Raw genomic sequence first — 14,643 nt, forward strand, 5'->3', positions numbered from 1 at the left:
TTGGCCCCAGGGGTGTTGTCAAGCCTACATTCATTTCTAGAAAGGAAGAAGAGAGCACCTTTAGCAGAAGCTCAGTTTCTGACCCACCAAATAGGCAGAACAGCTCATTAGGACCACAACAGCTACAGTGGAACTGGAAAATAACAATTTGATGGGAGCACCATTTCTGAAAGTCAGTGGAAACATAAGTAACAAAATAGCAGCTAGAGACCTCTTTTTACTTTTCTTCTAGGTGACTGGTATCCCTGATGAACAGATCCTGGTAGCTGTGTTCCCTGGGCTGCCTACTTCTGCTGAGCTCTTCATACTGCCCCACAAAAACACAACAGAGAGGAGGAAAAGCAGTGAGGCTGCTCTGGAGCAAGTAAGGAGAGAAAGATTCATGGAACATTTATTCCTGTCGTATTGTTTGCAGATGGGCTTCTGAAGCTGCGCAGCATTGGAAGTACTTACAATAAGTGTGGTGGAAATGGATGCATCTGGGACTGTGGCAGTATAGTTTATGGCATTAAAGAAAATTATTTTCAGAGGAAAACCAGGATTTTCTAATACCTCACTGAGATATGTCACAGTCTACCACTAGCAGAGATTCTTCCTAAATCAGTAGAGTGTCCTTTATACAGTAGTTACGGCCAAAGGAACCTTGAATATGTACTCCCTCTACTCCCTGGAGGAATGCTAATAAAGGGAGGCCAAAGCAGCAAGATAATATACTGAGGTTTACTAAAAATAAATCAGACTCTTCAGCTCATAGATCACCACAACAAGACCTCTTTTTTTTTTTTTTTTAACTCTGCAGCAGTGAATGGCCTGTGCAAACTATATTTGGAAGTTACAATATCCATCCATTTAGATAAATAGGTAATTACGGTGATGTATAGCAACAGTGATATGCAGGCAAGGAAAGAACAACAGCACTAGGCTGCTGGAGCTTTCATGTTAGAATTACCAAGTGATTAAATCAGGTCTATAAAGGCAAAGGAGTAAAGTACTGCTGGAAAGGCTGCTTGGTTCTAGCTAATGTTCTTGTATGCAGTATTTTTACAGAGTGCAAACTATGTGTGAGCCCATTGCCAAGTAACTCTTGTAAGTTTGGATCAAACATAAAATTATTCAAAGGACTGGTGAATTCAGTGGAAGTTCTTGTCACCCACTGATAAAGTCAGTCTCTGCAGTGTAGTTCCTTTGTCCTAGGAAGTTATCAAAGCTGGTCTCAAAAATTTATGGTGGTCAGTGTTCAGGAAAGATGCATTGAGGTGGGAGGGTTTGAAAGGCTTTTTGGAGGGATGGTCTTGGAGTAATTTCTGTCCTGTCCAGTAGGATCTACAAGTATTAAAACTCCTTCTGAACAAGCTGTTGTGTCAATATTTCATGTATCAGTGTTATGCTGACATCTCAATTAGATTTCTGACTAATTGACTATTAGGCTTAAAGCTCTAGTGCTCTAATTTTATTTGACAGTCTCCTCAGTTGTACTCTGGCACTTGTTCTTGCCTTCTGCTTGAGGAGCTCTGCCTGGAGCATAGGTCATTAGAACTACTCATTAGCTGTGCCCTGTCCATCAGAACTACTCTGTGGAGATCAGGCATTAACAAACTGAGGCTCTGGGGTGACGTGCTCTGGGACAACCAAATAACACATCAGAGCTGGGTTGCTGATCTCTCAACTCAGCAATTCCAGTATATCCAGTCCAAGGCCCCTTTTCTAAGTGAAGGACAAATATGGCACATTTCCATTGACCTAAACTGGATTGTCTCATTCCCAACAGGCTATTTAAATACGTACTACATGACAGAATCATTGGGAAGAAAAAAAATATAGGTCTGGACTGCCTAATTTAGTTTCATTATCTACCAATGAAAGGCCAGTATGTCAGTGATTTCCAAATGCATTTGATCGAACTCAAAGGATGTTGTGGAAGGTGAAAAGGTTCTTAGTTATTTTCCCAAAAAAGAAAAACAAAATTGCAAACCTTCTAGGTTTGCTTCCCATGAGAGATATAATAACATACAATGAGAGTCTCAGAAGTTCTCTAAAGGAGACTTACATGGGATGATATCCAGTTCTACCTAAACCACACATGCATTTCTCTCCACTTCCTCAGACCCTGCTGAAGCCAGTAAGAGATCTCAGCCACTGTTCACAGGCTTTGTGTATTCCTGGATGTTCTCCAGACTTTGCAATCTTCTATACTTTAACTGTTGCATCTCTTCTTATTTCATCAGGTGGTAGAAATCCTTTTTAATGCTCTCAACCAGAACCTGGTCCAGTTTGAGCTGAAGCCTGGCGTTGAAGTGGTTGTCTATGTTACTCAGTTAACATTAGGTGAGTGTGGAATCAAAGGCACAGCTGTGGTTCTCCTGAGGCTTCTGACAACCCCATGGGAATCAGTCTACATCAGAGCACTCACAGTTTGGCATGTGGCACTGGGCTATGTGCCAATTGAGACATTTTGGTAGAAGCAGGAAGTGTTAAAACCAACCCATCAGGGGCATCTTCATGCTCCAGTTTGTACAAGTGTAAAAAGTACCTTGTAAGAGTTCCCTGTGGCTTAATTAACAAGTGCATTGGTGTTTTTCAAGTGTTTCGGAAAACCAGGTGAATGGTGTTCTATTAAGTCCTTATTGAGCACCCATGGAATTCAGTGGGATGTCACTAAGTTTCATGGATATTGGATCAAATCCTTATAGCAAAGAGCTTGTTATGACTAGCTAGGAAGCTTTAAAGAGGCAAAGTATTCAGAAAAAGATTGAGGTCTCTTACAGGGAATATGTGCCTGAATATTGACTTCTAAAAATGAGAACTTACTTAAATTTCAACGCTACCTATCTCCATTTTTGCACAAAGTAACAAAGAGTCCATTTAAGCTTTGTCAATACCTTTACTTTAAACCAGCCTAGTGTGAAGGTCTCAGCTATTGATGAAACAGCGATGGTTACAAAGAAGGTGATGGATTTATTTTTGCCCTTACTTTTCATGACTACCCTTGCAATTGTCTGAAATGTGGGATCTTATGCAAGTGCCCTTGCTGATAGCCTCTCTGAAAGATTGGGATTCATACCCCACAATAACACACTTCAGCTTCTTCTCAGAGAGCCAAAAGCTGGGCTAAATCAAGGCTCATGACCTTTCCTACAGGTAATGCCTTTTTACCTTCACTCTCTAACTGCTCCTTTGGAATGTGAGCCAGATGCTAATAGGAGTAGCCTGAAATGGATTAATTTGCAAAACTGGGAATGTGATACAATGTCTGAGGTCTCCAGGTGGCTGGAATTCTCAAGAATCTGGCTTGGCTCTAGCAAGGCACTGCATTTAAATTACATTTTGCAGCTATTCTTGCCCCCTCTCAGTGCAGGTGCTGCATTTGTTTCTTGACCATTTCCGTAGTGTTTTGATTTGAAATTACAGTCTTTTCCACAAAAGAGCCAGAAGTATTAGCAGCAGAATACTGGCAGGATCAGACTGTTAGGCTTGGAAATTTGACAGTGAAATCAGAACTGGCTCTATTTGCATGACTTTGTCCCTATCTTCAGGGTGACGGAAAAAGAATAGAGAATAGTAAAACACCAAAGCCAAATATTTATGCAAAATGAGAAACACTCAGCTGCTACTTATAATCATTTGTGCATCATTAGAGACTTCTCATCAGACACTTGATCTGAGCACAGTGCTCAGGCCATTAAGATGGTGTGCTCTGATGAGCTCTTGGAATAGCTGCATAAACAAGGTATAGGAATATACTGTATTTAGCCAGCCAAAATGTCAAGGATCAAAATCTACAAAATATTATAATGTACTGTGTGATTGAATCCACTATTATTGCTTTGGGCTCCTCCACATTATGAAAACTGACTCATTTTAAAAATCTCTAAGGTCCTGTATAAGGATGGACCTTGAGGCTTGTCACAAGAGTAGGTCCCTGTCACACATGAGATAGATGAATATCCTTGGAAGATGGGAGTTGTGCTGTTCATTGATGCTCTAAGGTATCTTCTCTGAAGGGGAATAGATATGTATTAAGCCATGCTTCATAAAATTCATTTCCACTCTAGTACCTGGAAAAACCTGAAAAGTAATAGCCCAGAGAGTTAATACAGGAGTGATTGGGCATTCGGCTGAGCATGGCTTGCTGTGCCTTTTCACTCAGGGATGTTAGACTGCACTGTCTTGAAAAAGGGCCTTGACTTGAAGGACAAGAGAACCAATTTGTTTCCTACTGATTGGTCTTGCCAAAACCAGCATGCACCAAGCAGTCGTGATAAAGCAGATGTGACAAAGACAGAGTTGAGCTCAACTCTTGGTACTTAATGTGTTTCCTTGTAATGTCCCTGAAGTGTGATGCTTTGCCTTTCCTCCTGCAGCACCACTTGTGGATTCCAGCTCGGGTCACAGCAGTTCAGCAATGCTGATGTTGTTGTCAGTGGTGTTTGTGGGCTTGGCTGTTTTTTTAATCTACAAATTCAAGAGGTAAGTTGGAAACTTTGGCGTGGGAGGAGGAGACCCTGGGTGGTTTACAGGAAACCTAGGCAGAGCTGTGTCTGAATTGCAATGAAGAGTGAACTGTGCTGGGTATCAGCTTCGATGAATGTAGCTCCCTATTTCTGCTACTTACAGAGGAAACCATCTACTGCTGTTTCACCACAAAGCTGGTGCTCCAAAACATCACCAAGAGTGCAGAAATCGTCTTCTGCTTCAGCAGATGTATTTAAACCACAGACCAGAAATGGGAACCTTTGTGCTCACTGAGTACTGAGATACACAAAGCAAGCTTAGTCAAAAACCACATGATGGATGATTTCACACAGTGTATGCCCACTTGCCCAGCTGCCTTAGTGCAGCAGCATCTCATTTGTATCTTGGAAAGTGAATAGGTTAATCTTGCAGAGGAACAGGTGTGTTTATGTTAAAGGTGGGAGACTCAAAACCAGAAAAAATTGTGTAAAGGACCAAAATGCCTTTGGGAATATGTGCTGAGATTTACCTTGACAGATGTTAATATAAACCTTTTGCTTCCAGACAGCAGGCAGAACCAGGTCTGGCCCGTGGCACTTGGCTGCTGCAAGCTGTGAAACAAAATATGTGATAAGAATGGCCTGTTTGCTGAAGGCCTGCTTTATGAAGATGTATTTTAGACAGATGGAGCTCCTTAGGAGGAACTTTGCATTCAGTACAGTACTTACAGTATGAAATGGTCTGTGTGCCTAGATCCTGACCAGTGGCCAAATATTGTGTTAGAAACATAAGCCGAGTCTGCCTTAAAATTAAATAAATAAAACTTTCTGGTCATAGCAGTTCCTCTAAATGAAAAACTAGCACTTTTTCCATTCAGATTCCAACTAAATGTTGCTTTCTCCAACTTTTCTGCTCTGCAGGATAAGGCAAGTATGCTCTAAGGATGTTAGTAGGATGCAAACAATATCCCAAATTAAATTATATGATAAGACATATAAGGCACCTATCCTAATCTCCAGGTTTGAAGTTTCCCTCCTTGCTAACATCTTGCATTAACCGTTGCCTTAATCAGTGAGTGGCACTCCTTGTAGTGCTTGATCCTGTGCACACTGCTAACTGTTATCAATGTCCCACTGACTTCAGTGGCCCAGGACAATTTCCAGGGAAAGCAATTGTGTAACTCTGCTCAGAGGCAGATTTCAAAGCCTTCAGCACGACCTCCTTTTGCAGCCTGAAATCCCCTCTGCTTCTGTGAGGTGACTACAGCTTCCCAGGGGAATGAGATTTGTTTAAGGCATTGATTTAATAGTGTCTTGGGGAGGAAGCTGATGATTGCTCTCACATCCCAGATGTAGCATGGGGCAAAGTCTTCCAGGGAGCTGTAGGTACAGCCCTATGTGAGACATGCTTTCCCGTGTGTCTTGGTGAGATGGTTTCCTAGGTTTGGCCTGATGTCCTTGGCCCTGTGGTCAGCAGTTACCACTGCTGTGGTTACCACTAGCAGTTAAAGAAGGTCTTTATATTCCAGCTGCCAGAGAACAGTGAGGAGCTTGTTAATGCACTTTGCTCTGGCACTCCATGTGTCATTTTCTGCTACTACAGCTCATAAAACTGACTCTTGTAGTACTTAAGCACCCTGAGCTTTGAGTACAGCAGCCATCAGCCTTCTATTATACTCTAAGGCTATAGAGACCCTGCCTTGTTAAAATCTGTCTGAAAGTTGATTGTATGACAAATTGGGAGTGAGGAGGAAGGTGGTCAAGGCATCAGTTTTGCTTAGTCCAAAAGCTTATTAACTGGCTTATCTCTCTGTCCCAAAGGGGAAAATCCCAGATCAAACTGACAAAGTTTAGGATAAGTCATACACAGAGTGTTCTCAACTTGATTTTTCAGAGCAGAAAGCATCTTTTCAGCTCTGTCTAAAACCCCTGGCTCAGTGGAGCAGAAGTGAGAGCATGCAATGATTCTTAATGGAAAAAGGGGAGCAAACCCAAAAGCTTTCCTGTGGCTCTCAGTGATGCAGAGGTCCATTAGCCACGTGTACTTCTCTGATTAATGGTGGTCCCAGCCTGAATATAGAACTTCTGCTTACAGGGAAAGGTTATGGGAGAGCATAGGCTGACATGATTTTTTAATTCTACAGATTCAGAGATTTGGTGCTTTGCTGGTTTGCACACAGACTCCTTATTACAAGTCCATCAATTTATAGACTCAGCAGGCATGTTAAACACTGCTGCCAGAGAGATGCTTATTGAAGAGGTCCCAGTGGAAAAGGAAGGAAGAGGGGAAAAGTATGGAAATAATCTGTAAAAAAGTTGTTTATTTTCTGGCAGATTGAGCATACATCAGTCAATACTCTGTGTGTGTGAGTGCTGAGCAGTGGTGGGGCTGTGGGGCAGTCCATGTGTGTGTCCTGGGACAGCAGTGCAGGACAGAGTGCTTGTGTGTGCTCAGAGTGATGTGGTTGTGGCCCCCTGTGTCTGTGCTGGCAGGCACAGCAGGATTAGGTACTTGGGTATGCATTCACATATGTACAGCCATCTCAGTTTCTTTTTTCCCTAACTCTCTGAAGTACCTTGGCTCTCTGCCTCACAATTCCAAAGAGCTTTTCTCACCTTTCCACGCAAAGTTCAAAGAACGATCACTGCTCTGCTTTGCATTGTTTGGATGTAGAACTAAGTCTTCCACTATCTCCAGGCATGTTCTCATGTCATACATCTCCAGACAAGTTCTGGGCACTTAGATCCTATGAGAATGTATTAGTTCTCATTCATTTCTTGTGTAGTTCCTATATCTTCTGGTGGCGTTTACAGCATGTGTAAACATTAGAAGGTAGGAGAAAGGGAGAAGATAATGAGATTTGTTATCTGCTGCTAAACATCCTAAATATGTCCTGCTTGATGCTGGTTAAGAACAGAATGCTAAATCAAGCCAATAGCACAAGTTGGTTGAGGTTAGAACTTCACTGGAGTAAAATCATCATAGACCTATTGAATTCATGAGAGCTGAGGCAATTTCCACTGCTTTCAGTCTCTGACATATCCAACAGCAGATAGATCAGCATCAAGATGATCATATAAAACATGGAATTTTATATTACTTATTTTGAACACATCTTCTTTCTCTCTCACTCCTGTGCACTTTGAGGTACTCAAAATATTATCCAAATTTTCCATATTGGAACAGTGTGAACTGCATGGCACAAGAACTTTCTAAGAGCATTAGGAAAAACAGCCAACTTCCAACAGGCAATGCAGATAATCCTGGCAACCCCTATGATGCTTAACACATTCCTTTTCAGGTCTCTCATTTAAACTTGCACTCCTCCAGGGATTACTACCTGTCTGTCTAGGCCTGTATAATCTGTCTACCTGACTGACTCTCAAGGATATCATTCTAGCAGGCCAAGATAACTTTGCCTGGGAGAAGGAGGAAGAAATAATCCCTTCACTTCCTTGGCTTCCTGAACAGCAAGGAAAAATAAGTCCCTGCAAACTTGCATGATCCATAGCATGACAAACTGGTTTTTGCAGTGGAATGGTAACAAATAGACTTTGGATGGGTGTTATGAGGTCCAAATCCTTTCTGACTCTGAGGCAGGAGCAATTCTTTATAACTCTCAGATGTGGCAATTTCTTCTGAGTCAGTGTGGGTCTGTCAGCAGCAACAAGCCCAGCATTTTTTTTGCTCAGTTGATACTAGTGCCAAACTGCTTTTTATTTTTGGTTTCCAATGCAACCTTGATCATATAATACATACTGAGAGAGTTGACAATTACAGCTGGTTGTACTTAGTTAATTGCTGCTGTCTGAACTGAGTGCAGTGTCCACTGTGTGCATGATTTCTCACTTAAAAGGGCAGAACATTGAAGTTTGCAGCTGAGGAAGGCTTTGTGCGCATGATGTGAAGACAGTGGCCTGAGATTTGGAATACCTTTGGCTGCCTTTGGAATTAATGGATGCTAAGGGCACTTTCAGAGATGAGCATCTATGTGGTACTTTCACCTTTCTAAGAGCTCATACTTTGCATCTCTGCCAGTGCTGCATTTCTGGTATTGGTCTCAGCTTAGTTTGTCTCATTAATAAATGACATTCTGAGGATCCCTGTTACAAACCATAACTTCTCATTTTCCTTTCCTGTGCAGGAAAATCCCCTGGATTAACATCTATGCCCAAGTTCAGCATGATAAGGAGCAGGAAATGATTGGCTCTGTCAGCCAAAGTGAAAATGCCCCCAAAATCACCCTGAGTGAGTTCACAGACCCTGAGGAGCTGATGGACAAAGAGCTGGACACACGAGTGATGGGTGAGAGACAGCCCTCAGCTGAGTTTTGTTTCACAGTCTGGGTGAAGACTTTGGTCTTTTGGGTATTAGGAGAGGCAGTGACTGTGACCCTGGGTAAAAGAAGAGCCCTGAGGCACTGGGATAGGCAGTAGATCTCTCTCAGGAGCAGGATAATGGAGTTTCTCCTTCTAGCTTTTCAGCTTTTCCCAGGGTAGGAACCTGGCTCCAGCAGCAGGTATAAAGAAGTTAGTAATAGCTGTGGCTCACACCTATTCCTGCTCATGACCCTGCCTCTCTTGTGGAGGAGTGCCAAATTCCCTGCACCCTCAGAAGAATCAGCTGAGCCAGGCTCACACTGTTGCTGTGCTGTGATTACAAGCAAATATGTCCTTAATAGCTTAATGAGTTTACTGCTGGTCAGCTGAGCGGTAGTAATTGGGTTTTCTGGATGCTCCCTGTTTATTGCAAATACATAAAAGAATGTGTTATGTTTAAGCATCTTTTCTGTCTTTACACTTACACTACCACATTCTAAAGAGTGAGAAGCAATATAGACCAAACTGTTGAAGCCACTGCACTGATTCTCTTCTCCATTTTCTCCTCCACAGGAAGCATCTCAACAATTGCCAACAGTGAAAGCACAAAGGAAATCCCCAACTGCACTAGTGTTTAATACTGAGAATCCACTTGGTCTACAGCATTTCTGAATTTTTATTTGTAATTATTATTGTTATAATTATTATTATTATTATAAAAAAGAAAGAGTTATATGTCATTATTATCATTTGGGAGGGAATGGGGTGGGCTTTTTGTGTTTACCAGGGCTGCATTCATAAATAGCAGAAGTTCTTCATATTTAGGGAATACACATCGGATTAGAAATAAAAAGTAAGAATGAATCAAGTGTGCAATAAGATTTGAATGCCAGCTTCCTGTTACATACAGAATGGGAATTAAGTATTCAAATCCAGCAGATAGGTGTCATACCTTAGGCAATGTTGTAAGTAAATTTTCCCTTTTCAGCCCTTTTCAGAATAAGTCATGAATCAGCTGCTACATCCTGCCAGAGGGTTCAGACTGGGTTGTTGGACCAGGCTCTGCAACATGCCAACATCCCTCGCTTTCCAGTGACATGCATGTCTCAGCTTTTTCCAGGATCTTGCCTCTTTTAATTGCTTTTAATTTCAGTCACCCTCTGGCACTGTTGACTGCTGAGAAAGGAAAAGACAAAATCAGAGCAAACACACATGTCAGTGTTCCTTGGACCACAGAGTGGCTGGAGGGGACAGCACCACAAGCAGCGGAGGAGCGAGCCTGAGTTTATGAATGCAGCCCGAACCCTGTGCATGTGAATAGCGAGGATGCCGAAGGCCTACTGTAGATAAATACAATGTACATAGCTTTTTATTTCTTGGGAAATAATTTAATGTTTAGTAAAAGAGGATATGTTTAAAAGAAAACCTGAACCACACACACACACATGCACGCCCACGTGCGCACACACACACACACACACACACACACACACACACACCACGTACACGCCAGCCAAACAGGGACCCTGGTGAGCACTCGAGTCACACTTTGGTTCCAAGTGTGTTCCAGTTGTCTGTCGTATTTCAATCTGACACTGCCCTCTATAAAGAGAGTAGTTTATTTCTCTATGTATAACTGCAAGCCTTTTTTTACATATATATATATATATGGTGTCATTTCCTGTGATGGAGCAGAAAAAGATATTAGAAGCCAGACTATGAACCTGTCATAAATATTTTAATAATGTTTATCAGCTGTTCATCCTTGTCACTGTTGCCCACTTCTCAGAATTATCTTAATGGCATCTGTTAATGAAAATGAGGAAAAGAATCCTGAAATATTATCACCATGTCTGTGTAAGTGAATATCAGTGGCCTTGCCATATCCAGCACAACCGCAGCTCAACAGTGGGGCAGGTTGCAGTAGCTTTATTCCCAGGGGGAAGTCATGCTTTTTGCAGTTCATCTGATGAAGTGAAGTGCTATTTAGGACGTGTAAGAGTAGTAAATTTTGGCTGAACATGATGTATGCAAAGGGAGTGCTCTTTGGAGAGGGCAGTGGAGGGTCAGACCCGCATTAATGAGCTGTGAAAGGTTCTTTCTTGTGAGTGCTGCAGAATGGCAGCTTCCAGTTTTGAGTGGAGATTTCTGCATGGTGGGTTGGTGTTTTCTGATTAGAACTGGGAGGGTAATTAAGAAAATGTATTGAAAAAGCTCTTTAAATTTTTTTTACTACACTGAACTGAGGTTATCCCTATGAAGAGGTGGAATTTTGGGGAAAGAGGTTGACTTAGTGGTGGGTTATTTTAATCCATTTTTCTTGAGTTGATGATGTCAAAAATGAACCTTATTCTGCAGAGTATTGACTTGTAGGACCCAGCAGGAGGGAAAGGAAGACTGGGGGCATGTCTGGGAAGATGTTCTAGTCTTTGTGTGCTAATAGGAGGCAGAAATGGCAACAGATGACAATGTTTGTTATAATTTCTTAGGATCTGGGTACAGGACTTCTATCACCTTCAATATACCTGGGCTGAAGTGAAGAGATGGCTGCAATTTAGGTGTTACTTGCTATCTCTCTGCATTGCAACAGGCCAGTGGGCTACAAACCACCTTCAGCCATATGTGTTCACTCTGTTAGTGAGCTGGAATGTCAAAGCTTAAAATCCTGGTGGCTCTACAGGTGGAGAAAAAAGTAGTTAAACACAATTTTTCAAAGGTCAGGAGGTGTTTCAAGATTAAAGTTGTAAACCTAAAAATAAGGAAAAACTGTTTCTTGAGAAGTACTAAAACAAAATATGCTCAGTTCTTTTCAGTCAGATTTTTTTTCTGTTGATTTAAAAATATTTCTCTTCTGTTTTTCCCCTCACTTTCCTGCTCTGGTTTCTAATACAAGGTGAAGAACAATGGCTGTGTTATTTTATTTAACCTTGGTTGCCATCCATCACAAGTGCATAAACTGTTGCATTACTGTCTCTGTTCTACTGAAACACCACAGTAGTTTTCAGTAATGGTGATAAGACTGTTAGCACAAGGCCATAGCTTCCCATTTAGGTTTAGGAGGGAGGGAAGTACATAAAAAATGGTCCCATGGGCTTTGAGCTAAAGTGTGGGCTGATCTCAGTCTTTGCTGATCATCAGGATTTGAGGTACTGCTGTGGTGAGCTGCTGCAGAAGACTGAATGTAAAATACTCAGTATTTTCTGTAATAACTTTTTCCTGTATAAACCATGAGGCAGTGACGATTTTCATTCTTGTTTGGAATTTTATAGGTTTTTCATGGGCTTCATCTCATGTTGTTTTAACAAGAAAGGCAGAGGATTGCAGTTTTCACAATTCTTCGTAATTTCTTTTCACATTTTTTTTACATTTTATTCCTTTACACTTTTAAAAATTGCTGTTAAATGTCTCAAATGGGAGAAAGTAAGAAGGAAAAATTGGGAGTAAGCTGTTGAAAGAAATGGAAAATCACTTCTCAAAAAGAAATTTAATGTCAGTGAAGGCTGAGAAATTTCTGAATGACAGTTTTGGAGAAACATCTGTCTAGGACGTAATTTTCCATCCAAAATGATCCTAAAGTATCCTACAAAGCAAACAAGAAAAATCCATGAAGCCAAAACTGCATGTCAGTAAAACCTGACTGATTCTTATGTTTGCTCAAACTTCCTCTTCCATATTCCATAAGACTTGGTGGGTGTCACTGCCTCCCAGTGTGGTTTGTCACACACTGTCAGGACCAGGGTGTGGGCTCCAGGCACATCCCCAAGGTGGGCATGGGACCACATTTACCAGGTCATTCTGCTTCTTTAGGGCACAGTCATGGCTGATGGCAGCTGGAGAAAGCTTGGGTTCATGACTGAAATCTGCTCCTTTAGAATACAAGAAGGGTGATTACTGCACTCCTGTCTGTCCATGGGACATCTGTAAGGTTTGGACTGGGCAGCCAGTCCTGTTCAAAGTTGAAAGTACTGAGCTGCAGCATTAGCACAGACTGGAGTATTGGCCACTTTTATTTGTCTTGCTGGGAAATAACAACTTGGGGTTGTCATTAGTGTTTTTTTCCCCTGCAAGTTTTACCCCTGAGGGAAATGTAGTGGAAGCTGTAGATTGTTATTTACCTGAGTAATGAGGGAAATAGGCAATGTCATCAATGGAACATAAATTTCTCCCACACTGTAATTATGTAAAAAGAGGAAATGAAAGAGAGAAGCAGAGAGCAAGGGACTGGGTCAGTGCCCTCTATCACTGCCAGCCTTTCCCCCATGATGGATTAGCTGTAATTTAGGAATAATGCATGAGGTCTGGAGACTAGATGCAGTCTTTGGTTCTGTGTGGCTGACAGTCTGATATAAATCATGAATAGATCCTTTGTTTAGTTTAACCAGTACTCAAGAACCCTACTACTAAACCTGGAAGGATCAGAGGTGAGACCAGAGTGAGAGAGGGCTACAGATATTTCAGACATAGTTGCCATCAATGAGAGCATGTGTAGGAAGTGTGCATTTTCTTCTGGACTAAACTTTGGTTTCACAGATGTACAAAGATGTCCTGATGTCCTGTTCTCCTCCCTTTCCCTTCAATCAGCTCCCACACCTATTCCAGGTCTAATGAACCAAACCAGAATCCTCACATTCTTTCTGATGATGTTGGACAGTGCATTAAACCCAAACCACCACCGTGGTTTCAAAGGATTAAATGAGACAGACAATTGCAATACCTGTATTGAACACAGTAATACAACTGCATGAGTCATATATATACATATATATATACTGTTCTTGGTTTTATTGTTCCATTTGAATATTTCTACTGTAAAAAAAAAGGCAGTGGTTTTGAAATTGTTGAAAATAAATGTATTTTTGTACATCAGAGTTACCCCTGGCTGCTTTTTCAATCCTTGTTCTTTTTAGATTTCCTTTTGGCAAAGTCTTCTTTCTCTGCTGAATTTCCCTTGCCATATCTATCCCTCCAACTCTGTTTTTCAGGGTCATGCATGCACATGGAGTGTCAACAGAGAAATGTTCTAGGGCAAGATTTTTAAGATAAAAGAGAAAACAACTACCTTCTTAGTGCTTCCTTCCTTCTTAGTGCTCCTCTCCAAAAATAATTACCTTCTTACCTTTCTGTTCTACAGGCTGATTCTCTTTGGAGCCTCAGAGGTGAATAGGAGGGGAGAACACTCTGCACAACCCCATAAATCTCATGCTCTCACCTATCTGATTATAGCTTGTAAGAGACTATGAAGTATCAATGTAGGAAAAAAGAAAATGAAAAAGTTCTTTCACTCCTTGGCACCAGAGGCTGTTGAAAAACAGAAAAGAGAGCATGGAAATATGTCTCTGGATATGTATCAGCCATCTCCACCCATGCACGTGCATGCATACCCCACTCTCCCTCCTTTCCTTTAGATCTGGGGTCCATAACTGCAGTTGTTCCTGGTTTTGCTTTATGTCAGAAAGCTGAGAAAGGCAGTGAAGGACCGGGCTGGCCATCCCTGAGTGTGGTGTGTGAGGTGCTTTCAGCATCGCAGAAGACCTCTCAGCTTTTGAAATATTTGTGTCTGCCCCCCTTTAAGCGATGATAGTGTAACACTTGTGTTTGTGGGATCCTGAACTACAAGTTATTGACAAAGCACGAAGGATGAAATTGCAATGGCTTAACAAGCTACCACTGAGACCCTGTGCTTGACTGTTCAGAAACCCAGCTAAGTGCAGTTGTGGAGTCAAGTGCAGGCACTTAAACTTCACAGCCTAGAAACATGAGCAGTAGCTCAATCTTTCCCTGAATTCAGCTGGTTATTTTTCTCTGATGGATGGACCTCTTATTCCCTTTATTAAGGGCAGTGTAAGCATTGTTTATGACATTATGAAACTGT

General features: G+C 41.6%; 1 protein-coding gene across 1 annotated transcript in view; it reads left to right on the forward strand.

Annotated features, from left to right (window-relative positions):
* SORCS3 (sortilin related VPS10 domain containing receptor 3) overlaps positions 1 to 9,497 on the forward strand; it is a 263,846-nt gene extending 254,349 nt beyond the window's left edge. Inside the window, 5 exon segments of the mRNA XM_039709347.1 lie at positions 233 to 364; positions 2,226 to 2,325; positions 4,362 to 4,467; positions 8,597 to 8,757; positions 9,345 to 9,497. Coding sequence (XP_039565281.1) covers positions 233 to 364; positions 2,226 to 2,325; positions 4,362 to 4,467; positions 8,597 to 8,757; positions 9,345 to 9,409 — 564 coding nt within the window. The 3' untranslated portion in view covers positions 9,410 to 9,497.
* The last annotated feature ends 5,146 nt before the right edge of the window (positions 9,498 to 14,643 follow it).

Source organism: Passer montanus, unplaced genomic scaffold (genome assembly GCF_014805655.1).
Source record: "Passer montanus isolate IOZ18808 unplaced genomic scaffold, ASM1480565v1 scaffold21, whole genome shotgun sequence".
In the NCBI taxonomy this organism is placed as follows: Eukaryota; Metazoa; Chordata; class Aves; order Passeriformes; family Passeridae; genus Passer; species Passer montanus.